Source organism: Corapipo altera, unplaced genomic scaffold, assembly GCF_003945725.1.
Source record: "Corapipo altera isolate COAL_440 unplaced genomic scaffold, ASM394572v1 75, whole genome shotgun sequence".
Lineage (NCBI taxonomy): Eukaryota > Metazoa > Chordata > Aves > Passeriformes > Pipridae > Corapipo > Corapipo altera.
In genome coordinates, this window is record NW_020884887.1 from 4,687,688 (window position 1) to 4,712,736 (window position 25,049).

Here is a 25,049-nt window from a genome sequence, read left to right on the forward strand (position 1 = left end):
AGTAATACAAACAAGCTGACGACTAGACGCTGCGTTGGTAGAGGCTGCTGTTAAAATATGAATTATTGGCTTCTCCAGCTGGTACTTTGAAGACTTTTTCATGCCTGTAAGTGAGACCAGACTGGGAGCAGCCAGTGGCCCTGTCCTCCCTGGCTGCTGCTCTGCTCCAGGGCATGTTGCTTTGCTCTTATTTCTGGAGCTCAGTCAAGCAGTGTTTTCAGATAACTTCAAAAGAAGTATTTTTTTTTTTTTTTTAAGTCAGTCTTTGGGCAGTATGTCCTTGCTGGAATATGTCACAGTTTGTCCACAGAAGTGGAAAAGCAAAGCTGTGTGACTGCACATGGGGGCAGTTTCTCGAGGAAGAACTGTTTTACCATCCTCACTGCCCTGGGCTACCCAAGATTCTCCTTCTCACAGCCCTGTCTCTTGGCCTGAGCATTTGAATTTCTTTTGACCCTCCAACAGTACATGTTCATGTTGGTTTGTCACCATTATTTTCCATTTACAGAAGAATACAGGAGAATGTTATTACTTTTGTCTTTCTTCTGGTGACTGAGTTGTCACATGCCTTTATTAATGCCTTCAGAGCATCACACTCACTAAATGGTGATGTTTGGTGGGGGGTGCTGTAGATGTTACAATCCCCTTTCTCAAAAATTGGAGTAAAATATTTGATTATAATTTTGTAGCACTCTTAACAATTGACAGGAACCTTTTATTTTGGATCCCTGAGTTAGGCAAGTCTCTACTTTCTTTTTTTATTATTAGTGGCACAGTGAAGTCAGGATCCCAGAATGGGTTTTGTTGGAAGGGACCTTAAAGCTCATCTCAGTCCAGCCCCCTGCCATGGGCAAGGACACCTTCCACTAGCCCAGGTTGCTCCAAGCCTCATCCAACCTGGCCTTGAACACTTCCAGGGACGGGGCAGCCACAGCTTCTCTGGGCAACCTGTGGAGGGCCTCAGCACCCTCATGGGGAAGAATTTCTTCCCAATATCCCATCTAACCCTTCCCAGTGGCAGTTTAAAGCCTTTCTGTTTTGTCCTGTCACTCCACGCCCATGTTAAAAAGGAAAGTGGCTTTTGTCTCCTTCCACATTACCTTTTGCCACTCCAAATTTCAGCTTTCAGGCCAGTCAGTGTGAATTGTGTAATTGCCTTTGGTAAATAAGCAATATCTGGGTTTGCATTTGACAGGACAGGCGTGATGGAATTGACTTGCTGAAGCCTTTTCACTGATAAATGCTCCTTCTTCCCATCCTAGCGATGCTTGTTTCTGTTATATCACCAGCTGTGATTATATCACTGCATGCAAGTAAACTGTACATTCTTCATTACAAAACTTCTATTTAATTAGATTAAAAGGCACATATAGAAGGGCCATATTTAGTATTTTTTAGAGAAGTAACAGGCCAGTGGTGTCTCAGTGTAGACATGCAAATGTAAGACAAACACTTTGAGTCACAGGTTTGAAGACCGTTGGTCAGTCCCAGCCTGTGGGACAAGATTAGGATGTCTGGTTATGAGAGATGGTCGAGGATCAAGTCTTCTCATTAACAAACTTCGATTTTTGTAACTGTCCATCTAAAGCAAGAAGGGATCTCAGCCGCTGTCACTGGCCAGCTCCTTATCACCTCTTCCCCAGCCTGGTTCTGGCTGGAATCACGGGAGCGTGATTAGCACTTGCCAGTGGGCATCACATGCAGGTGCAAATCCAACCCAGCTGCTCTGGGCATGAGGGACAGAGCAAGGATCAAACACCTTCTCACTGTCTCTGAACATCTGTGATGCCTTTTAGGCTGATTAACAGAATATCTGTATGCTGGCAGTGGTTTTTGGAATCTGTGGTGGTTTTATGCAGTAACTGTGTTTGGCTCGGCCTGCTGAGGTGGGGGTGCTGGTGACAGCAGCCCATGCTGTCAGTCACCATGGACCTTCCACAGCTGCTTCTCCCAAAAGAGCCCTTGGACACTCCCCCAGTGCCTGAGGTCAGTGAGGGGTGCAGGCCCAAAGCTTCATCTGCTTTGTACAAGTAGAAGTGAGGAGGAGCTGCTTGGGAAAGCCACTGCTTCCTGGCTTGGGAAGAATAGAGGCACTTCCCAAGGCCATCCTGAGGCTTCAGGAAGTTGGCACATGGCAGGTGCCATCCAGTGAAACCAGGACCTGGGCACCAGGACTGCAACTCCCAAACTTCCTGTGCAGTAAAACTGCCGTGACAGTGAGTGTTCTGTGTACAGTGTAACACTTTGCTTTCAGCCTTTGGAATATTTACCAGCACCCGTAAGTTGGTCTTTTTCTCTTGAATCATAAGATTAAACCTGGTCTTAAATAAGGTAACAGATGCCTGTGACATGTCTCTGTTTCGGGTTTGAATGTGCTCTGTACTTGTGCTTGCTCAAGGAGCACAGAGCCCTGAAAGCTTGAGTGTTTGGTGGGGAGCATGTGCATAGCAGCATTATTTCTCTATAACAGTACAATTGCTGCTTGTACCTAAATGCTTTTGCTTATTTGATGCATAAGAGTTTTAATTTTACATGAAATTTTTAATCATTTTTAAAATAAAAGCTGTACCAAATCAGAAGTGGCTGTAATAGACATCAACGGGGAATACTTTTATCATTGTCTGCTTTGTTCTTCTTTCCTCTCTGAACAGAAAACTTGGTTCTTTTTTGGATTCATGGGTGCTCTCTGGAGTTATCAGTGGTTAGTCAACAAGTAAACACGTACTGTACGCGGGCTGGCGGCCAGCTGGCCCCGTCCCCCTGCAGCTCGGGACTTGCTCTCAGCCCCAAAGAATGCCTGTTTGCTTGGTCATTTCCTTTCCTTTCAAATACAAAAAATAAAACTTTTTTTTCCTCCAATTAAATTGCTTTCCTGGCCTAAATATTAAAATCGAGGAAAGAGCCACTTAGATATTGGGGCTTGGGCAATTTGGAAGGAAACCTTTGAGTTTGCTTAGAAGCCTTCGTGAAGCAGTTGTGCAGATGCCGGGCTGGGAAGTGGCTGGGTTTGAAATTCATCTTTTTCTCATCTTTTCTTTGTGGAGCAGTTTAACACTGATCTTCTCTCCCTAGCTGAGACCTGCGTTGTTTGTGGGAGGTGTTGGGACACACACAGCCCTCGATGGCCAGTCCCCTGCCCCTTGGCCAACTCAGGCACAGCTCCTGACCACAGGCTATCTGTGTTCCTGACACTGAGCTTACTCTGCTTGGAAAATCACCTTTCACAAGAATATTTTCTGCATGTTTTGAACTCCAAGGTGTAGAATGTTACATGAAGCTCTCTGGTAACATGAAGTTACCAGGACACACCTGGCCACAGTAACCTGGCATTTTGCACCACCATGACTCCTTTTCTTCCAATATTTGAATGATCAAATTTCTATAACGTTGAGTTGAAAATATCTGTGCTGTAAGCTGGAGAATAATTAGACTGAATGCGTGCCTGTAATTGATCTCTTTGCCGGTGTAATTATACTGAAGATCTGCCAGGAAATCTGCTTCCTTTCCTGCGTCCCTTTCCTTCCCCCCTCAAAACATGCTCACAAACTCCAAAACAAAATCCTTCTACTGGGAAAGCCTCAGCACGTGGATTGAGGGTCACAGTTGTGGCTCCATTCTTTGACCAGAGAGGGATTTTTTCAAGAGTACCAACACAATGTGTGTATTATTCCTTCCAGCTTGTGGATTCTTCAGTCTGGGATAATGTATGGGCAGGTTTGGAATGGGCTGCCCAGGAAGGTGGAGTCACTATCCCTGAAGGTGTTCAGGGAATGACTGGACATGGCACGGAGTGCTCTGGTCTGGTTGACAAGGTGGTGATTGATCACAGGTTGTACTCGATAATCTGAGAGGTCTTTTCCAACCTCAGTGATTCTGTGAATCTGTTTTCTTGATGGCCTCATTTCGCCAAGTGCTACATATACCAAGAAATTTATCACTGAATGTTAATCTGCTTTTACAAGGAACTTTACAGTAATTGTTTCCTAAATAGCACTCTTAGATATAATCTCTGTTCTTGGCCTCTAGTCTAAGGTCAAAAAGAAATCAGAGAATGCCTTGGCAATGCAATTGAAACAGCAGCACAGGTATTCTTGGGGTTAATTTACTTCTCCTACAGAACAATATTTCCAGCTTAATTTCTTCTGTTTAAAAGAAGACTCTTTGTCCATTTAATGCTGTTTTGCAATAGCAGTTGCACTTCTGGCAACTACTGGGCTGGTTTTGCCTCCTTGGTGGTGAAGGAGCTGCCTCTGCACCCCGCCAGTCGTGCTCAGGGTGACAATGGTGAGGGGGAAATTTTGGATATGAACACATGGATAAGTCTTCTGAGCCTCTTGCAAGGCTTGAGAAAGTCTCTAAGGAAGAGACTCAACATTCTGTAACTTGGGAAATCAAAGTAGTGGAGGTTTTTAGAATAGAGTGAAGACTGATGGTAGGAACCACCTTGTTTTCCAGCTGCCTCCAATAAGTGAAGTAAAATGCTTATTTTACACAGGAAGAGTGTGAGGGAGCTTGCCTTTAAAAAGTGTGTGAAAACTTTCTTTTCATATTGTAATTCAGGATTGAATTTAAAGGCTATTTTGGAAGCAATAACGCTTAGTAGAAACTGGTTTTGAGTATTTTGAATGCTTTTCTCCATTATTAATTTTCCATTTGGAACACTTTAAAGCATATCAAGTCCATTTCCTATCTCCCCGATCGTGTTAAGATTACTTGGTGGTTTCTCTGATCTCAAGGCCTTGGTTTCTGTAAATGACAGCCCCTGTGATATTTATAAAACACTGTTTTTTACTTGGTGGTGTTATTAAAAAACATTGAACAGAAAAAGTCAGTCTGAAAGGAATGAATTTGGTTATTTCTGACTTTGCACTGCTCTCAGGTGGCTCTCGATGGGATAAGGAAGGAGCTGGTGCTGCAGCAGGAGAGCAGTAACGATGGGTTTATTCCGTGTCTTGATAGGTTTGGGGGGGAAGAAAACCGAAGCTGAGCACACTCATTACTGGCTGCAGTTAAGGGTGTAATTAGTCCTTTGCCAGGCTGTGCCATGTGCAAACCCTGTAGGGCTTCAGGCATCTGAACATGTTATATTCCCATAATACACAGAATATTTGGAAAATATGTGCCTGTATGTGTAGGGTGTGTGCAGTTGGACACAGCCACAGGTACATCCCCCATGGCTGGTGATTAACCTCTGACAGCCCATTAATGGTGTGCTCTCTCTTTCTGGAGCCAGGATTTCTCACCCGGTGTTAGCACTGAGCCATGGAATTTGTTTCCTCCTTCATCGAAGTCCTTAAAGTATTTCAAGTTTTGCTTTTAAAGCTTGAAAACACTACCAGGTCACGGTTTGAAGCTCAGCTTAATCATAAGATTTAGTAGGTAATTTCCTTTCATATACTAAAATATTTTTTTCTCCAATTAAATTGCTTTCCTGGCCTAAATATTAAAATTAGGGAAAGAGCTCCTCAGATATTGAGGCTCAGGCAATTTGGAAGGAAGCTTTTGAACTTGGCTTAGAAGCCTTCAAGAAACCGTCGTGCAGATCACAGAATCCTGGGATCATTGAGGTTGGAAAAGACCTCCAGGACCATCAAGTCCAACCTGTGACCCATCCCCACCTTGCCACTCAGACCAGAGCACTGAGTGCCACATCCAGTCGTTCTTTGAACACCTCCAGGAATGGGGACTCCACCACCTCCCTGGGCAGCCCTTTCCAATGCCTGACTACCTTTTCCATGAAGAAATTCCTCCTAATATCCAACCTGAACCTCTCCTGTCACAGCTTGAGGCCATTTTCTCTTGTCCTGTCCCTTGTTCCCTGGGAGCAGAGCCTGATCCCCACCTGGTTCCGCCCTCCTGTCAGGGAGTTGTAATGAGTGAGGAGGTCCACCCTGAGCATCCTTTTCTTCAGGCTGAACACCCTACATACCGGGCTTGGAAGTAACTGGGCTTGAAATCACCTTTGCTTTCTTTTTCTTTTCTTTGTGGAGCAATTTAACACTATTGTCTAGGTCAGAAGTGCTGCTTTTCTTCTTTTACCCTCCTGCTTGTGCATTTCTCAACCCAGAACAGATTTTCTGAGAAAAGAGAGATTCTCCTAATTGTCAGCCCTTAAGCGAAGCTAGAGGAAAAGTGCCAGATGCTGCAGGATTCATGATTAAAATTGCAAGAATAAGCAATCCAGGAAAACACTTATCATTGTCTCCTTGGAAAGGCCGGCCGGCTTATCTCCGGCGTTGGCCTCACCCGCGCCGGCTGCAACTGAGATGAAAAACTACAGCCCTTTAGCTTGATTTGTTACTTCTTTATGGATTATTGCAGGGGACAAATGGCTTAAGTTGTGACTGTTCCAAGCTTTTTGAAGCACCACAGCTTCCAAAATGCAGAGAAGTAGCATAAATAATGGAAGTTGGTGGGTTTGTTACTGTTGTGTTGTCAGAAACAGTTATTGTGTTTCTCTCGTGGTGCTTGCTCGGGTTTTCTTTTGGAACCAGGGAACCCTCAGTGTCCACAGCTTTAGAAGCCGCTAGGAAGTGACAAGAGGGCACACCTTGGAGAATGACTTCTTAGGCTGCACATACAGAATAGGGGTTGACAGGAAAATCTGTATTACAGATAGGAAAAGCTGTATTAATGGTGATGTGTTCACAATCAGGAATAAGATAATACAAAACTTAAGACATTCCTTCCTGTCAATTTAAGTATAATTTATATTCAGACCTTGGTTAATCACATCTAAATTCAGATGTACTGAGGTCTCAAACTCAAGAGCATCATAATTATCCAAAGTTTAGTTTTCTGCATGAAGCACTGCGGAGGAGAAACAGTCTGGGATTGTTCTTTGCTGTTCAGTGTCTCTCTGTATTGCCTATGTAGTACCTCCTTTGGTTCCTGAAGTTGGGTGGAATGAATTTGGATGGTAAGTCTGACCCTAAATTTACATATACTTTTTCACATATATATATATATTATTCTTAGGATGTGTTAGTTCTCAGTTATTTTGATTTTTCCTTTTCTGTGATGGTGGTTAATTTGTTGATACTCCCAGTTGTATTTTAAAAATGGGTTGAGACACTGAAACATTACGACTCTGTCCATCCTGTGTGATCCAGATATTGCTTTAACTCTTAACCTGATTTGTCTCTCAGCCAGATCCTTTATTGCATAGTCACGAGTAGCTTAGATGGAGGAGGCTTCCCCAGGCAAGGTGAAAAGGAGAAGCCCTATGGGGATGACTCCATAAAACCAAAGGACTCCTTATCTCCTGGGAAGGGCAGGGGGATGACTCCATAAACCCAAAGGGTTCCTTGTCTCCTGGGAAGGGCAGGGGGATGACTCCATAAAAACAAAGGGCTCCTTTTCTCACAGGAAGGGCCAGCACAGCAGAACCCCATCTCAGACCCCAGTGGGTACCACCGGTGGTCCTGCAAATGCAGCCACAAACCTGTGCCAGATGAATCCCTCTCCAAACACTTGTTTATCTTCAGGTTTAAGCAGAGCTTTCCCCACACAAAGAGTTAACTGTGCAATCAGTGCTGGGTTTGTTCCCGGTGCAAACCTTGTGTTTGTCGGTGTGACCTTTGTTTAATGTTTCTCTGATGGAACATGTAAGTGACATAAGAGCAGTTAAGAAATAATCTGACAGATTTTAGTGCAGCCTGGAAATACTGCAAGGCCTTGGTCATACACTTTTTGTTGCAGCTTAAAAATACTCCTGAGTTTACCAGGGACTGTTGAGAAGCTGGGCTGGGAGCGCAGTGCTGGAGGAGCCAGGCTGGTCCTGTGTCCTCTGCTTTCAGAGCCTTGTTTGTGTTGACATGTTTGGAATCTCACATGCTGCTTTGGTCTGAACTGCCATTAAAATAAGGAAAGATTAACCACTTTCCCATTTCCTGAAGGTGTTTTGTTACTGGGTTAATTCCTCTGAAGCTTCACTAAGCTTCTCTTATTTGAGTGAAAAGCTTGTTCCGTGTGTATGATTGTGCCTGTACGGGGTCTGCACCCTGGGAGTTTTCAGTGCTGCTTTGGTTTGTTTCTGTGGTACTTGCTGCTGAAAAAGGTGATTGTAAAGCTGGGACTGAGGAAAATGAAGTGTGCCACAGTGGGGTCTTCACAGTAATGTCTGATTGAAATGGATCTTTTTTGCTCCTTTGCTTTATGTTAATATTTTTAAAGGTAGGATTTGACTGATGGATGAATTGACTGATCATCTGACGAATTGAAGGAATTGGCAGATAAACCTTCATTTTTTTTTATCTCCCTATCCTACATCTTTAGCTTTGCCAGATTTTGTCTCTGGCATGCTCTTTTCAGGTGCCCATAGCACTGTCTATGCTTTAAACCCTTCATAGCTTCAGCTCAAGAAGCAGGTTTTTGTATCTTTATATTGTTTGATTTCATCAATCGTGTGGAAAACTAATGGCACACCTGTTCTCTTATAGCCTGGAGCAGGGTCTCTAAACTGAACAGGAATGACTTAAAAACTTACAGGAGTTGTGGATGCAGTATACCCTACATTGAGTAAATCCTGGCCAATGACATAGTTAAAATGTTCTATTTGAGATACCGTGACCTCTTCCACTGTGGCAAATCTGAGTGGCCAAATTGTCAGTGGAAGATTATGGTGAATAGTGAAGGGTCGTAAAATATCTGTCACAGCCATCAGGAGCTTTCTAAGAGCACAGCTGATTGTGATGAATATTGAAATTCACCAAAAGAAAAGAGAGTTTCTCAGCAGGGAAGTTTTTAATACTTTTCTGAAAGAATGATGGAATTCCCACTGTTTGACACTGGCTGTAAGTGCAGCCACAAGGACACACGAGGTGCTCTGGGAGGAGAGCTATGGAGTGGAGGTGGGTGTGTAAGACTTGAGGATTGTCTGACAGTGGATTGTCTGACTATTGTGGGGGTTGTGTGAGAGAGGTAAACAGCCCATTAATGAAGTTTACAGATGGAGTTTAGTTGGGAGGGGTTTCCAGTGCTGCTCAGGAAGAGAAAATACACAAAGAGGCAGAGATGAACAATGTGGCCAGGAAATGGTGTGGGGTTCAGTGAGGAAGGAATAGAGCTTCCTTCAGCTGACAGGGAGGGGGAGAGGAAGATGACGGAGGAAAATGGGTGAAATAATGTGAGAAAGAAGAGAGAGAGAGAAAGAAGGCAAGAACTAGAAGTATCATGGGGAAAAAAAACCAAACCACAAAAAACCCCAAACCACCAAGGCAAGAATTGCTTGTAAAGTCCGGGCGTGTGCAACAGGAGGGATGTGGTGAAACATTTTTATAGTCTTCAGTGTGTGACATGGTTGCCAAGTGGAAATAAAAGCAGGTAATAACCTACTATGTGTGCATGTTATAGCAGAAATTGTATCTGTAATTGCTTAACAGTGTTGACAAAAGTAATTACAGCCCTCTACTAGATAATTCAATAAAGTTGACTTAAAAGTGCCATGGAAAATACATGCAATATACACGTCATACAGGTCTGTGGTGTGCTATTCCTTGCTTGGCCTTCTGAGAATATTACACAAGTTTAGGTGTTTGATTTTGTGTCAATAAACAAACTCATGACATGCTTTTCTTTCTGTTCATGTGGGGAAGAGTGGTTTCATGTTTGTTCTTTGCATCCACTGTGTCAGAGACCAGTTAAAATGAAGTGAAAGGGTGTTCTGAAGAATGTTAAAAGTGGTTATAAGAGTTTGGGAAATGCCTTTTATACAGGTTTCCTTGGTTTTAAGCTCTGTTGTGTACACACAGAGATCTGGATATGAAAGATAAAATGCACTGAAAATGAAATGTGAATCATGAAGAAAAGCCTTTTGGTAGCATTTGGGGGAGGCCTTGACCTTTCCCTTGGGGGCCTGAGCCCTCACAGTGCTTGCCCGGTAGCAACTTTCTGATTTTTAAGTCACCAGGAATTTTGAATTTTCTCCTTATCTTTCCTGCAAGCGTTCCTGTTCCTCTCTTAGGAGGTAAAAAGGGAATCTACCCTTTCAAGTGATGTTACTGATGACTAAGTGGGGAACATAATCCACATGAGTTGGTGCTGGACCTCAATTTGGGCCTTTGGTGCTGAGAACATATTGCAGTCGTCATCCTCTGTGACTAAGATCTCAAAATCGTCAGAAATATTTTTGTCTTCCAGCAAAGTACCCAAGATATGATCATTTTATTGGTTTTTGTTTGTTTTTTGTGCTCTTGAAAGCTGTCATGAAAGCTGATTCCCTCCTCACTGGATTATTGTTGCAAAAGCCCAATCTCCCTTCCCACTGCATTACTCTCATTAAAGCCAGCTCGGGCTCCTCCTTGGCTCATGTCTTTAGCTGCTCATGCGATTGCTGAAAATAAGTGGATATAACGTTGAATTTCCCAACAGGGGATCAAAGCATACTGAAAACATACATAAAATTGGGGTAGAATGGAGTGGAAAAACAATGAGTCAAATTGAAACCAACAGGAATGAACCACCACTATTCCCGCTGGTAAATGCAGAACGTCTGTGTGAGTTCATTTCAGGTCACATCCATGTGAAACACACCTGTGTTTTTAAAACGTACACCAGTAGTATTTATGAGCATCTCTTCTCCCAAACAGAAGTCTGTCTTCAGGACCAAAACAGTAACTTCTGGGGTTTATGTTTTTTCATTTTCAGTTTTAGGTTGAGCATTGGCTGAAGCGAATGACCAGTGTGCACATCCATACAAAATTTAAGGAATTTAAGGAATGTTGACCATCCAAAATTTAAGGAATATGTCACTGTTAAAAATACAATCCTCATTCACCAGTTGATTTATTTTGGAGGGGAAAAGGTTTGCTTCTCCTTCCTACAGACATTGGGAACATAACAGACATTTTTTACTGTGAGGTAGGTTTTGGTTTTTTAGCTGTCTCTGCTAAAAGCAAATGTCATTTAAGGAGAGTATTTTTCTTGCTTAAGAACATTGTTTAAACTCTGGTTTGGCCTCTTTCTTTTTGGTTCACTGGTGTTTTTTGAGCTTCTGGACTCCTGTTCAAAGTTTAAAGAACAATAACCAGTCAAATGTAAAATAATGTCAATTGAATCAACCTATGACTCAACAGTCAACCGAGTCATCCTGGACCTGCACCAAATGGACTGAGGCCAAACCCTAAAATTGGCATGCATCCCTGTCCCTCTTCTCCATAGATCTCCACTGAAGCAGAGCCCAGGGTGCAACGTGCTGGTTAATATTCCATAATAAACTGCTCCACGTGTAAATGTATGTTTCTCATTGACAAAAACCATGAGGGCATGTTGTGCAAGGCTCACCTGGACGGACGAGGAAATGGGGTTTGTGCACCGAGGAATTCACCAGCTTCAGTTTCTTCAGTATCAGTTCCTCTCTGAGCAGGGCTTCCTGGAACGACTGGAGAAGGAATTAAGGAAGGAACGTTCCTTTCTGCTTCTCTTGCCCTCTCTTCATCTTTCCTTTCTCCTCTTCTTCCTCCTCTTCGGAATTAAGGTTTTATTTCTACTCATTTATTTGTGTTTATTGAGTTGTATTGCTTTTAGTTTCTTTCTTTATATTTAATTTTTGTTGTTGTTGTTGTAAAACAGGAATTAGCTCTGCAGTGCTGCTAAAAGCACAAACTTGGGTAAGTGTGTGTGTACAAATTCATAAAAATCCACGTCTGGACCTCTGTTAGAGGGTTCTAGTGGCAGCAGAGTAGTTTCAATTTTGTTCTGTTCTTTCAGAATAGCAGAAATGAACTTTCTGGTTACCAGTCTAAATTTATTTATAGCTTTGTGACTATTTACTTGACTATGGAAGGATTATCCTGCAGATTTGGGGCTGTTCAGCGTGGCAAAGGTTCCAGGGAGACCGTGGAGCCCCTTCCAGTGCCTAAAGAGGCTCCAAGAGAGCTGGAGAGGGACTTTGGACAAGGGCCTGGAGTGACAGGACAAGGGGGAATGGCTTCCAACTGCCAGAGGAAAGGGTTAGATGGGATATTGGGAAGAAATTCTTCCCCGTGAGGGTAGTGAGGCCCTCCACAGGTTGCCCAGAGAAGCTGTGGCTGCCCTGTCCCTGGAAGTGTTCAAGGCCAGGGTGGATGGGGATTGGAGCAACCTGGTGTAGTGGAAGGTGTCCCTGCCTGTGGATGAGATGATCTTTAAGGTCCTTTCCAACCCAAATCCTTCTGTGATTATATGATTCTATTGCAGTTTAGTTTAATCTTTTACTGCCTTTCTTTCAGTACCATTAATATTTTTCCATGTACGTTAGAATCAGCTTTCCAGATGTCTTTCCTCCTTTCCAGCAGCATCATTTTGGCAGCCTGCATACAGTCCTGTGATTGACACAAGCACTATACATGGCTCACACTGAGGTCATTAATGGAACAAGTCCTGTTAAATATTTTAAGTTCAGTTCTTCTGATACAACATTAATGTGTGTTGGAGTTAAGGGGTCAGATCCTTTTCCGATATATGCTGACTATGTAGGATGAGCCAAAATGCTGTGGCTGGTGTGAGCTCATGGGTCTGTTCTAATAACCACAGAATATCTGGTGCAGGAGTTCTGCTGTTGCTGAATCCAGTGTGTTGGCATGTGGAATTGGTGTGTTAAAGGGTCTGTGTTAAGACAATAAAGTTTTGAAGGGTATATTGGCTCTTGGTTAGTTTAGAAAACTAAGAAACTGCTTCCAAGACAGTGTCATAAATGTAAAACACACCTCTGGGGCTGCTGAGATCCAAAACAGAAATCACAGAATCACTGAGGTTGGAAAAGACCAATCACCACCTTGTCAACTGGACCAGAGCACTGACTGCCACGTCCAGTTGTTCCTTGAACACCTCCGGGGACAGTGACTCCATCACCTCCCTGGGCAGCCCCTTCCAGTGCTTGACCACCCTTTCCATGAAGAAATTCCTCCTGATGTCCAGCCTAAACCTCCTCTGGCACAGCTTGAGGCCATTTTCTCTTGTTCTGTCCCTTGCTCCCTGGGAGCAGAGCCTGACCCCCACCTGGCTCCACCCTCCTGTCAGGGAGTTGGAGAGAGTGAGAAGGTCCCCCCTGAGTCTCCTTTTCTCCAGGCTGAGCCCCCCCAGCTCCCTCAGCCGCTCCTCATTCTTTATTCACAGACTGAGTGGACCGGAACTGTTTCATGGGGTGCGCTTAAAATAAAAAAAAAAAATCTGATTCTACTCAAGATTTTTGCACTGTATTCTACAGGGTGCATTAGTCTTCCAGCCATCCTAGTTTGGGTGCACCTCAGTCTGTGAGCACCGAGTGTGTACCTGTGCAGAGGGAGCAGGATGTGTCTGCAGGATTGAGTTCTTGAAGGGACGGTTTTAGAAGATTCACAGCCTACCTGTAAATATGTATAGATCAAATGCATGTGTCATCCAGCAAAGCATAAAGAATTTGAGAGACCCAGGATGATTTTATTCCATATTCTTATGTAAAGTTTTTATTTAAGTATAAAGGTGCTGGCTTCTGTCTGGCTCTATTTTTGTTTCCTCTTCATTTAAGGAAGCAAGGGTGCACAATGAAATTTTAAAAAAAAAGAAACAACACAAAGCTTTGGAAAAATATGCCTGAATTGATTCATATAGAAATGAATTCTACCCTTGAAGGTAAGACTTTTTGGCTGCTTTACTGGAGCACTGTAATAAATATAAAAGTTTAGAACACATAATTTAATTATCATATTCTGGCCATAAATGCTTTAGGTCTGTAGTACATTTGAAATCCCAAGAGTTCTGGCTGAGGTTGCAGCTGCAACATCAATTACCATTTATCCATTCCAAGAAAGCTTTGCCTGTGCCCTTGAAACCTTTACGTCCTGGAGAGTATCCAAACGGGAACAAGGCGTCGCGTCGCTCCGTTCGTGCTCCGTTCTCCTCCTGAGCAGCTCCAAGATGGGAGCGGACGCCATTTCATGGTGGGTCCTCGGTGCCGATGGCTCTGGAGCTGCCAGCGGCTCCTCCGAGCCCGCCTGGCACTGCTGTGTTGGTTCCAGAGAGCTCTGAGTCACCTGTGTCTCCTCGGCAGGTTTGGGAATAGAGGTCGTGCAGACTTGGAGAGAGATGGAAGCACCCAATGGTTGTGGGGAGCCCTGCTGTGTCCCACGGTGGGTTTGCTCCATGCAGTGTGTTGGGAATCTCCACAAACTCCATTTCTGATTCTGTGCTGCTGGTACTTGCCTGTGCTCTCACCATTTATTTTTATTTAACAGAGTATTGATTGATGAGGCATGAACTGGCAGTGCTGGGAACAATAGTCCCTGCAGCCTATGCTGACCAGGACAGACATCAGCTCCCTGGGAAGCCTGTTCCCAACAACATGTGTTTGGCACTGAAGCACCACTAAACTAAGGGAATTGCTGTCTCTGCCTCTCCAGAGTGGCCAGTGGTGTCAGGCATTACATGTTGGGGTCTCTGTGTGTCCAGTGTTCCTCTCCTGGGAGTATGTGTGTTCCTTCTCCAGCATCCCCAACCTGATGTGATCACCGTGCTCCCGAGAGCTTCCTGAGAGCCCTTGGGAGTGGAGGCTTGGGCTCAGGACTGGCAAGGGGAAGGCAGGACTTCCTGTGCTTTCAGAGCCTGTGTGTACTGAGTTTTCTAGTTAAATCCATTTAGTCATATACTTAAGGAGAGCAGAGCTTATGTTTGCAATACAGGTACTTAAAGATCTCTGGATTGTTCAGGGATCAAACCCCACCAGTGCCAAGGTGTTACTAGTTTGACAGGAAAGGTATTAATTTCAGTTCATTTTGTTTGCCAATAGTAAGTGTATTCTTATACATAAAATCCTACATAAAGGATAGATGTAAAGCCTTTCCTTTGTGTGAACTGAAGTCACTTTTTTGTCCTGAACTCAGTCTGGATACTTTGGTCAAGGTCCTTGTTAGGATGTACCTGTGCTGTTGGAAACATAAGCAGAACTGTGTTGGTGTTTGAGGTGACTGTACAGAACCACGAGTCCTACAGCTTTAGTTGTATGAAGGGATGATAAAATGTGTGTTGTGCAGATGGAGGGTAATTCTGAGACTTTGCTGCTTTAGGAATGTCTCATATTTTAATTTCTTCTGTGAGTTAGAATCCCAGTACTTCGTTGGCAGGATCATTTACTCTGATGGTGTCAGGAGGAGGCACAGCAGTACCTGCCCCTCCAACTGCCCAACAAGTGCTTTTCTGCCTCAAGTTTCTGTCTCTAGCAACGAAGGAAATTTGGCCATGGCCTTCCAGAGTGACACATGCCTCATGTTGGCCTTATCTTGGCCGTGTCATAGACATATTGCACAAGATGAGACCGTTAGTTCAAAATCTGGTTTCCTGGCTTATCGGGTTTTTTTAATACAGTGTTTATCTGGGTGTGTGATAAAGGAAACGGTGTTAATCGTCCTGGCTCTCAGAGCGGCTGGAAACCAGGCATGCTGGGGGGGTTTATTTACAGGCTTTGGTTAAATACTGTAATCCAGAGTAGATTTTTAATTTGTTTGGCATCATTGAGGACATGCTTGTCATCAAGATCAGCACTCCTACCAAAGCAGTCCAGGTCTCCATTTTAAATATGAAACAGGAGAGAAAACTGAAGAATAGATGGGTCTGTAAGGAAGTTGTTTGAAGGGTGGGTTTATGGGTGCTGAGTGCTGTTAGCACCCCAAGATGCCTTGGCTCAGAGTCCATGACCACGTTTTTAATGCCTCTGACGGTCCCCGTGTGTCCCCTCAGTGGCACCTGGCCACACCGGGGTCTGGCTCTGTGTCTGCAGAGTTCACAGGCAGCCTGGGAGGAAAACGGGGATTCTTACCAATTTCAGTCTCTTTAAACTGAAGTAAGAACGTTGCAAGAGACAGAAGAAACCAGTGGTTCAGCTTCTCAGCAAAATGAATTTTTGGAGTTATTTTCAATTGGCAAACACACTTCTGTTTTAATAGTCATGACAAGTCTAGTGTCAACAGCCTTGGTTTAAAATTCTTTCCTGCTTGAACTGAAAACTACTTTCCTGCCTAAGTGAGTATAAATAATAATTAATAGTTTCTCTAGTTAATGAAGAAATAAATAAGCAATTCAAAAAATGTAATCAGTTGGTGTCCGCAGCCGAGTGTTTACATTGTTCTCATTGCTGGAAGATAAGGAGGAGGCCCAGCTGGCAATGACATTGAAAATGGTTTCTTTACTCTTAGTTTGGTGATACCACTTACACCGATAAGTAACTGCCTTTTAAGAGTATGTTCACTCCTGAGGTGAGTTGTGCTGCAGAGCCAGGACGTGCAGTGGGCTGTGTTTTGGGGTCTGGGTGTATCAGGACTGAAGGAAACTCAGAGATTTGAGACACTAGATTAGAAATAGGAGTAAAATGAATAGCCCTATCAAAAGCCTAGTCAAAATAAATATAGTAAAATTCTGAACTGTTTCTGCCCATCCTAGACATGCTGCATTCATTGTTTTCCTTGGAGGTGGCACTTGAGCATGAACAGCATTTTCTTACAGGTGTGTACGAGCCAGTTGCAGATGTTGCGGGTTTGTAATTTCTGACAGCACCAGGGTATATTTTAGTAGTCTCTAACTCTGAGAAAACCTTCCATTATGCATTTTCCCTGAAGTTCTTTTTGTTAAGGGTGACATTTGCTAAGCTGATGGCTCCTCTTTGACTGGCAGCCTCCAGATTTCCTGAGCTGCTGCTGCTCCTACTCCGCAGCTTGCAGCCATTTCCCTTAAATGCAGACAGTTTTTAACCAAGTCATCTTTCTGTTGCACACATGTAACTTGTTGTTGGTGCTAATTTAATTCACATTTTTAAGAAGACCTTCACCAGAACTGTGCTCAGGCAGGGCACGTTTTGGGCAGAATGTGATCCAGGCTGATTATCCCAAGCTTTCATGTGGTGGTAAAAAGAGTTGGAGGTTCTAGACTGTAAATGACCAGTGATTTTGGTCTAGCTTGCTAGAGTTATTTTCCATAGAATCATGGAATCCCAGGATGGTTTGGGATGGAAGGGACCTTAAAGCTTATCCTGTTTCACCCCCTGCTGTGATCAGGGACACCTTCCATTGAACCACGTTGCTCTGAGCCCCATCCAACCTGGCCTTGAACACTTCCAGGGATGAGGCAGCCACAGCTTCTCTGGGCAACCTGTACCAGGGCCTCACCACCCTCACAACGAAGAATATCTTCCCAACATCTAATTTAAATCTAATCTTGAAGCTTCAGTAGTTCTGTGACTTTCCTTTTAATAATGCAGCGTAGCAGGAAGGGAGTGTGGTGGTCCCTGTCCCTTCTGTCTGGGCTGTCACAGCCTGACCAGGGACTGAGGTGCTGGAGTGACCGACTCGCCCGGCCCTGGGACTGTCCCAGGCAGGAAGATGAGGGACCTGTGGGAATGGAGACCCCGAGACAGGAAAACCTCCCACCACCATAAACATTACCACACCTGGCTTTAGTGCAGTTTGACCCTTGAGCTGGGTTTGAAAGTCTCTGGTGAATGATTAACACCAAAATGGCTTTAGTTAAACAACTTGATTTCTGCAGAGCTCGTTACCGGGGCTGCATCTTCGTTAAGGTTTTCCATTTTAACCACTTTGTTAAGGCTTTCCATTTTGCCCCCATATGTTTCCTTGACTGGAAATGATAACTACATCTATACAAATAAATAAAATCAGATTGTATATAAATAGTTTTGAAAGTACGTGGGAATGGAACCCACATCACAAATAACACCTTGCCTCTCAAAATAAAATTTCATCAAAATTTTTGCAAATTTGGAACCCTTAAAATTGGGAGGTTTTTACCCTCTCTCATCTTTCGTGCTTGATAGTTTGGTAGGTTTTTGTTGCATTTAAACCCATTTCTGCAAATACTGCAAGTTAGCTTTTCTATTATATTATCTCAGAGCGTAATTTCCCTGTCTTACCTCTTCCTTAGGAAGTGGTTGTTTGTCTTTTACTGCATATAGCTTTATTAGTAAAATACTTGTATTAAACATTGCTCTAGTTAGATGTGGCTCTTGCAGGAGCCCTTGTGCACTGTAATCCCTCCTGGTTGTGTTTTACAACCAGGGGCTGTTGGTGGCTGGCAGTTCTCCACATGGTTAGTAAATATTGCCCTTATCTGATACAGCCAGGCTGGGAAGATATGCCAGGAGCCCGGATTAGATTGCTGGCTACTGCTTTATTAATCAATGTAATCATTTATTTTTAGTTTTCTAAGTCATATCATCTGTTTTCTTTCTCATATTACATTTTCTTTGGTGCTGGTACAGAAAATGAACCCTGTTTAAAAATTAAAGGTGATTGAAAAGTTTCATTGGAATATGTTTGGCACTGCCATGGTTTCCCTGACAGCTGATGAATGTTTCCTTTAAAATGCTTTTGTCAGAAATTTGAGAGGTATAAAGGGGTTTATTTTTGTATCTAAATTAACTGTCTTCAAAATTATACCTAGAAAGATGTTTCCATCTTATTCTACTTTTAATCGTTTTAGTGAAGCAAAGTTTTCAAGTTATATATTCCTTATTTAAACTCACAGGCTCTCAGCCTATACTTCAACGCTTAGTCCGAGGTTTTTATTCTAAGAAAAGGAGCTACTGGGCCTAAAATTTAAGAGAAAATAAGACATCTTAGAGTAGCTCTTGACTGGCCAGTGATTACTGATTGTGGAAGGGGGGTTGTTTGGTTTTAGGGTAGGTGTTGGGGTTTTTTAGTTGGGATTTTTTGCATAGGACACCACAAAGTAAAGAAACAATTCAATTCCTTTTTCCAAATGAATCAGTAAGTGGTGGTGGGGAGGAAACACATGAAAGAAGCAAGTAGTGTATGTATCACATGAAAGGAAGCAAACCTCCATCCTTACAGTGTTCATTCCTAGAGGTCTCTGCACTTGAGGAAGGCAGACGTGCTGGGTACAAATCAGGATGAGTGTGTAATTAAAGATGCATGTTTGTAAGGACATCAAATAGAGGGAACTGGGTTGAATTACATTCCACCATGGCTTGGATGCTGAGGGGCGGATTGTGCAACCGTAGGGTTTTATTAGATCTCTCTGTTCTTTAAAAGAAGACAAATTAATTGGAAAACCCAGCAACGCCATCCCATGGCTCATAAACAGGGATACAGTCCATCAGTGAGCTGACAGACATACTGATGGTGGTTGTCAGCCTCTTGGTAGAGTAATAGAGGAGAAGTGCTGCAGCATTCCACAAATATTTTCTGAATGCAGAGGAACAGTGTGACAGATTTGAGCTCCATTCCAAGTTCTGGAAAGAAGCCTTCTTTCCTTTGGGAAAAGAGAGGCCTTTTTCTTCCCTTCTTCCTCAAGGCTCACTCATTCTCCTTTATTCCCACTGCCAGCCTTTCCTGTTGAGGCCTTTGCACCACCCTTGTCCTGCTCTCTTCTTCCCACTGCTCTTCTAGGATATTGGAGCTGTTGCTGTGTCCCTGTCCAGTGTTTTCTTTTCTGCTCAGCCTTCTACTCTGACTGAGACACAGCTCAGCTCCTCCCTCAACTCAGACACTGTTTTTTAGGGGGATGTACCCTACACGCACCCTAGGTCTTTGCCTGCCCGTGCTCTCACAGTTTTTCCCCTAACCCAAGTAATTTTCACTTTTCTCTGCCCTCTGGTTCCATTTTTGTCGAAGTGAGGACTTCATTGACATGTTTATTCTGGTTTGACTTTGATCCCTCTGTATTTGAGTGGGAGCATTCCTTTTCCTTGTCTTTTTATTGCCTAAATCCCTCTTAGAAAGAACAAACATGATGGCAAAGTCCTTTGAATTGCTAGATGGGCCATTTCTCAGGTACTGTGGGGTTGGGACATATGGACCTGTTCAAAAGCAGAGCCTCCCAGGTGTTGAAATGTTCTAATTTGGGCTGGAATTTAAGGTTTGTGTGAATGTTTGAGATCTGTGGGGCTTTTGAAATGTGTGACCAAATCTGGTCAGACTTTCTTGAGGAGAGGAAAAGGAATTTTCCATGCAAAAACTAGCCCACATGCGAATGTTAAGCCCACGCTGGGGAACGTGGATGGTCTGGAGAATTTCCAAGGAAAGGCACCAAAGTCTTTAAAAAAAGTGTCATTTTTCTAGCTTCATCTGGAGAGTGGCTGGAACCCTGGGGAACAGGATTTTCTGTGAAAAGCATTTTAAGTGAAGCAGACGGTATAGAAATTGCATTTTAGGAGTTTAAAACTCTGTTGGAAATGACAGAATCACAGAATGGTTGGGGTTGGAAGGGACCTCTGGAGATTATCCAGACCAACAGCCCTGCCAAGGCAGGGTCACCTGGGGCAGGTGACACAGGAATGTGTCCAGGTGGGTTTGGAATGCCTCCAGAGAGGGAGACTCCACTCCTTCCCTAGGCAGCTATTCCAGTGCTTTGGAGGCCCTCCATTGAAAGCCTCCATGGAAAGTTCTTCCTCACGTTGAGGTGGATAAACTCAACAAGCTGGGCTTTACAGGAGGTGTGGGGCAGCCTCCGGCGGGCAGTGCCGTGGTTGGGGCTGTAGCTCAATAAGATCAACCTCTGAACTCTGGCCCAGCACTGCTGGCTCAGCCCTGAGGATTAGAAGCAGCTCCAGGGTGATTACGGTGGAATGTTTGTTGTTCTAACGGGGATTTATTTTTTTCTTAACGAACTAACCCTTCGTTTGTAGCTGGGCTGTGTGTACATTGGAAAACCAGGCCCTGATGTTAGGAATGTATATACATTCTTCTCCTAAACTGCTGCGGTGAAGCGATCACTTGTTACTGTGAATATTTATCAGTATATGGCCCAACTTGCACAGCTTCTTGCATAACAGGATCCCAGTAGAAAACTCGGTGATGGTGCTGGAAGCGGAGCCCTTGTGCAGACTGCAGGGAATGTGACAGTAATGGAAACAAGATGGAGTAGGAACGTGTTTTAAGAGTCAATTTTAAAGGCTGGGATAATTGTGCAAGAAACTTGGCTTCAGAAATGTGTAAGGGAAGGAATCTTGACCCAGCCAAATAGGCCATGAAAAATCCATACAGTTTTCCTTAGGTTTTACAGAATTTCTTGTTTAACTCATGCAGAGTCTGGTGCACTTTGTGTGCAGAACTGTCCCACTGGAGGGTGAGGACAAGCCATTTCTGCAGGTACCAATGTTGTGTTTGCCTCTATCCCGTAGATCTTAATGAAGTACTTTTCTGCTTTGTTTCAGCCCTGGAATGAGATCAGATGTAAGCTCCTCTCCATCCACAACCTCAGCAACTACGGGACCACCTCCCAAGCTCTGTCTGGTGTGCTCCGACGAGGCCTCCGGGTGCCATTACGGTGTTCTGACATGTGGCAGCTGCAAAGTGTTCTTCAAAAGGGCAGTGGAAGGTAGGCCATGCTTTGAAGAGTTTGCTGTTTAAAGATGTGAAATCCCTGCACATATCATCCACGTTCAAACCATTAGATCACTGATCTTGTCATAGTAAATCACATTGATAATGGTGCATTATCCGAAGCGTGGATTCCATTCACACTGATAAAATGCTCCCATTCACTCCATGTAAAAGGATTTATTGTTGTCTTGGCTTTTGTCTGTTTCATGTTCTTTCACTGTTGTTTTTGTTTATTTGTCCCGTTTTTATACAGATATTTGTCTGTGTGCATTAGATTTGTAAAGTTTGTGATTTTTCATTTGAAGGTTAGCTGGTTTGTATAGAAGATTGGTAAATCTGTTGTGTGTGAGGTTGTGGTATTTTGCAGTTTTTCTTGTAAGCACTGTTGGTTGAACTGCATCCATGTCCCTGTGTGACTTGCAGGTATCTGGGTAACAGGGACATGTGTGTGGTTTTGGAGGATTAAGATTTCTGACTAATCACAGGGAGAAGATCAACGTAGAAACTAGAGATGATCGAAAACTAAATGTGAATAAGGGCTCAGTGATTTTGGGGCTGCATCAGTAGCTATTTTGTAACAGACTAGGTTGTACCTCAGGGTGTGTGACTCTTGGCTTCAATATCAGATGCAGTTAAGTTGGAGCATATTCCCAGTGTCTCTTAAAGGATGGTGATTCCTGAGTTATGAATAAGAACGTCATTATTAGTTACACCCTCCAGGGTTTCCTGTCTTGTGCCTTCCTCGTGCACCAGACTCGTTTTGTGCTGACATTTTGGTAATCCGGGATGTCTGGAGAAGAGAGAAGGCTGTTTGATAAAGACATCATTCAGTCTTTAGAAGCAGCACTTTCCCCCAGTTCCCAGCTCAGTGGATGCCATGGGGAGCTCTGGGGAGCTCTCAGAGGGATCAGAAAAGTCAAGTTCACATGACAGTTTTTGCCTGTCACAAGGGGAAAGATGTCGGCCCTGGGGGAGCTGAAACTGTTCCGAAGTATAACGAGGCAATGGGAGCTCAAGTGCAAAGCACTTTATTTAAAGCAAGTAATCATCTGTACCTTTGATTAAAATCAGGTCACTGGAGATCCCTCAGGAGATATATTATGTGGCAGCTGGATATGTGGCATAGCCATGGTTTTGCCTGTTCTCAAGCTTAAATAAATCAGAAAGGTATTGATACAGGAGAGAAGCAATGCAGTGATTCCCTCTGATCAGTGATGCAACTTGACTCATCATATATCAACTGTATTGGTATTAAAAATATAAGCAAGCTTGTGGCTGAAAAATGGCAGTCGGATCCTCAAGGCTTACTCTGCTTCCATTTTTATTGTTCCGTGAATTATCCCACCCTTCAGAGGATCACAGAATCGTTTAGGTTGGAAAAGCCCTCCAAGATCATAGAGTCGAACCTTTTACTGGTTACCACCTTGTGAACTGGACCATAGTGGGAAGGATTAAGCACCCTTAATCCTTCCATGAGATATCATGAATGTTTTCAGGAGCCGTTCCAGGATCTGTTAGTCTTAGTCTTCACTTTAAGGAACAAATAATTTGCTCTTGTCTTTTATAGGCATATTTTTTATTAGGAACACATGTGAAAGGAATTTGTTTCTGCAATATCCTTTTTATTAGTAGCTGCCAGGCACCTGTTAGTATTCAGATCAAGCTGACTCTGCACACTGGTTATCCAGCCTTTAGCCAAAGCCCTTTTTTCCACCTTTGTCTCCAGGCCTGTGGTCTGTGACAGAAATAATCACAGAAACTGAAAGTGTCAGTGTCTAGAAAGTCCATGTAAAGTGTATTCCTTTCAGCAAAGAATAGAACTAGAGAAGAGGGAGGATGAAGGTGGGACAGCAACTGTATATTTATGCACAGTTCTTCACACAAACAGGCTTTCAGAAACCCAGAGAGGCCAGAGATCTTGTTTTAGCTCTGATTTTCATGGTGTTTCAGAGTCTAGAGCCCTCGTGATCGAGTTTTTCCTGTCGCAGAACCAACCCTGTTCACCTCCCAACATTTTATCCCAATACACCAACCTGGATTTTCACCGCTCCTCCCACGTCCACTTCCTCGCCTTGGAGCAGATCCTCACACCTCCCTCCACTGCAGATTCCCCCAACACCTCTCCTTCCTGCTGTGCTCCAGATTAGCCCTGTTCGTCAGCAGTTTTAATTCCATCTTCCAAAGTCCTTTGTCTGCAATTTCTAACCTTTTTATAGGGCTGATGTGCTCAAACGAGCAAGGAGTCGTTCAGTGCCATAGAGCATCAGAGACCCCGACACCGCTGGGTGCTGCAGGCAGTGCGACGTTGTGGAATAGCCAACTTCTCTGTAAAATGCCCCAGTGTGCCCCAGATCCCCTTGGAAACGTCTCCATTGGCTCACTACTGGTTTTTACCAGAGTATTTGTGAAGTATCTTTGGGTTTTGAACAATGAAGAGAACTGAAGCGAGTTCCTTTGGCACGTGCTCTGGGCAGCACTCAGGCATGGAGATCAGTTTCCCTTCATTTTCCCACGAGATGTTCACGTGGCAAGAAGGCTTTAATGTAATGTAAGTCAAAGAAATAGTGTAGTTTGCCCCCTGAAAAGGCAAGAATAGGTGAGAAGTGAACAGAAGAAACAAAACCTTCATGGAGAGGAGCCCCTTTGTTCGGAATAAAATGGAACAACTGCTCAGAAAATCTTCACCTGAAGTGTCTGTATTGTTGGGTGAAACTGTGGTCTCATCAAACATCTTTGGGAGACAGGGAATTGTGGTCTCCTCCTCTGCAGTGCTGACAAATTGTCATCAGTTTATATTTCATGTGTGTGTACAGATATATTTGTTTATATGTATTAATTAGGGTGCTAATGGCAAACAGAATGGTGAGTCCTGGATCTGTTGTCTAAGTTGATTAAACACAAAGATTACACAAGGGTCAGGAAGGCTCCTCTTCCCCAAACAGAAGAGGTGGGAGAGTTCATTCAGAAAAATGTTCAGAGCTTCCTTGGAATATCAGCTTGAGACACTTCATGGGATAAGTTTGACCAAAGCCATAGGAATGGACTCTGCGTGCCCATAATTTTCACAGCTGACTTGAAAGAAATTCCTTACCCAGGCTGTTTTACTGTGAGAAGACTCTTGAACTCTGTTGTTAATAGCTCTGTATTTGGAAAATACATTTCTCACAATATTGTGCTGTCACGACTTTGCAATATGGTGTAAAAGCCCAGGCTGCAGCTTTCTGCCCTCTGAAGAAACATATTTCCTGATCCCTCTCTGGGAGAAGGATCTATCCTTTAGTAATACCTTTCACTTAGTAAGTTATATTGAGGCATTTGGTCATATAATTCAAATAACTAAGAATATATACTCTTCTGGTGCCATTCTCTTAACAGCTAAGAAATAGTGACTTAATTTCTGTAGTTCAAGTTGTGTTTTTAGGGTCACTTTTACTCTAAATCTGTGAATCCAGAAAAATGTCAAAGAACTTGGTTTGTCTGGGTCAGGCTGCAAGTTAAACAAGGAGAAAGTTTCATGACTTTCAAACTGATGAAGCTGAGTCTGTTCTCTGTAGAAATCTTTCCAAGTGTATTCTCAAGATATGTTTGTGAATGTTATTTGTATCTCTTGTCAAACTATTGAGAGAAATGGGAAACCTGCTGTAGAAGAAAGATTTGGTAAATGTAAGGGAAAAACAGTTTTAAAAATAGAAGTTGCCTGATACTAACAAATTAAAAATAGGATTTTGAACTAATTTATTGGCT

At 43.4% G+C, this 25,049-nt stretch overlaps 1 protein-coding gene and 1 long non-coding RNA gene across 2 annotated transcripts in view; one reads left to right on the forward strand and one right to left on the reverse strand.

Annotated features, from left to right (window-relative positions):
* Positions 1 to 25,049, forward strand: part of NR3C1 (nuclear receptor subfamily 3 group C member 1) — a 65,096-nt gene that overhangs the window by 18,301 nt on the left and 21,746 nt on the right. Inside the window, exon 3 of the mRNA XM_027643271.1 lies at positions 21,137 to 21,300. Within this exon, the coding sequence (XP_027499072.1) occupies positions 21,137 to 21,300 (164 nt within the window). The remainder of the gene's footprint in view (positions 1 to 21,136; positions 21,301 to 25,049) is intronic.
* LOC113947059 lies at positions 1,769 to 12,859 on the reverse strand. The gene is made up of 3 exons (XR_003527630.1): positions 12,755 to 12,859; positions 5,589 to 5,618; positions 1,769 to 1,780 (listed from the first exon to the last, which is right to left on the reverse strand). It is a non-coding gene; the product is annotated as an uncharacterized LOC113947059 (long non-coding RNA).